Source organism: Eufriesea mexicana, unplaced genomic scaffold, assembly GCF_001483705.2.
Source record: "Eufriesea mexicana isolate 0111107269 unplaced genomic scaffold, ASM148370v2 scaffold9777, whole genome shotgun sequence".
In the NCBI taxonomy this organism is placed as follows: domain Eukaryota; kingdom Metazoa; phylum Arthropoda; class Insecta; order Hymenoptera; family Apidae; genus Eufriesea; species Eufriesea mexicana.
Window position 1 is genome coordinate 165084 of NW_016917469.1, and position 1353 is coordinate 166436.

At 38.4% G+C, this 1353-nt stretch overlaps 1 protein-coding gene across 1 annotated transcript in view; it reads right to left on the reverse strand.

The window, feature by feature from the left end:
* LOC108553270 (zinc finger protein 23) overlaps positions 1 to 1353 on the reverse strand; it is a 5265-nt gene continuing 3912 nt past the window's right edge. The window contains exon 4 of the mRNA XM_017908095.1: positions 1 to 1353. This exon is cut by the window's right edge and continues 14 nt beyond it. Coding sequence (XP_017763584.1) covers positions 120 to 1353 — 1234 coding nt within the window. The 3' untranslated portion in view covers positions 1 to 119.

Sequence of the window (1353 nt, forward strand, 5' to 3'; positions counted from 1 at the left end):
TCTTGGTATTTGTTTGTTTAGTTAATATTTATAGTATTCTAATTTAGAAAAAAACTTGTAGTCTATTTTTTATGAAACAATCAGTGTTTATACCACGATGACAAAAAGAAGAAGCTCTTTTAACCATACTGTATAAGATTAAAAAGGGCGTCGACATTTTCTTTCTCAGATTCTTGTTGTACAACTTGTGCAACGTCTTGAGTTAACAGAACCTGTTCTATCAAAACAGTTTCTGTGTCAGGATGATCTGACACTATAATATTTTCCTCTTTAATTTCTTCTTGTTCGTTGTTCGACTTGATCACATTTTTTTTTCGCTTCGTTCTAGGTTTATCAGTATGTATCCTCATATGTCGTCGCAAATCATATTTCCCGACGAAACGAGCACTACAGATTTCACATCCGAATGGCTTTCCGCCGGTATGAGTCCACATATGACGTCTCAATGCAGCGCTAAAAGTAAATGCTATTCCACAAACATTACAAACGTATGGTTTTTCCCCTGTATGCAAAAGACTATGGTCTCTTAAAGTTGCCCTTTGATTGAATCGTTTTCCACAAACCTCGCATGTATAACTTCGCGGATTCGAATGAATTCTTACATGATTCAACAAATTCCCTTGTTGGGAGAACGATCGACCACATACCTCGCATTTGAATGGTTTTTCACCAGTATGGACACGCATATGTGTTTCTAACGTGCGATTATTTAAAAATCTTTTCCCGCAAACCTTACAGGGATATTTGGGCAAATGAAGACCTTGTGGGTCCAAGTGTGTAATTAAGTGCCGCTTATAATTACCTTTGTGATTAAATAATCGTGGACACTGACTACAAGCATAAGGTGCACCGCGTATGTGCGTTGTAATGTGAGTCTCTAATTCCGACTTAACTTTAAATCTGAGGCCGCATTTTGGACACCGGTGTCTTGGAAAGTCTGTGTGACATACCATATGCCTTTTCAGATATCTTTTCATGCTGTAAGCTTTATTGCATATAAAACACGAATAGGGGAATTGGCCTGTATGCGTTTTTACGTGCGTACGTAATTCTCTGTGACTTTCGCAGTCTTTCTCGCATACCACGCAAAAGAATGGTCCACTACTTGGCACGTGATTGTCTATAGTATGCAACAGAACACCGGTCAACTTATCGTAATTTTGCAAGCACAGCGTGCATTGATACTGTATCACATCGTCTTCGAGTTTGATCTCTTTTATTCTCGTTATTGTATCATTTAAGCTACCTAATATGTTATCTTTCGGATCAACGAAATAATCAGAGTCAGAGTCGTCGCTCTCTTCCAGCTGTTGATTCAGCTCCAGCCCAACTTTTTGTGTGTTTTTGCCGTTT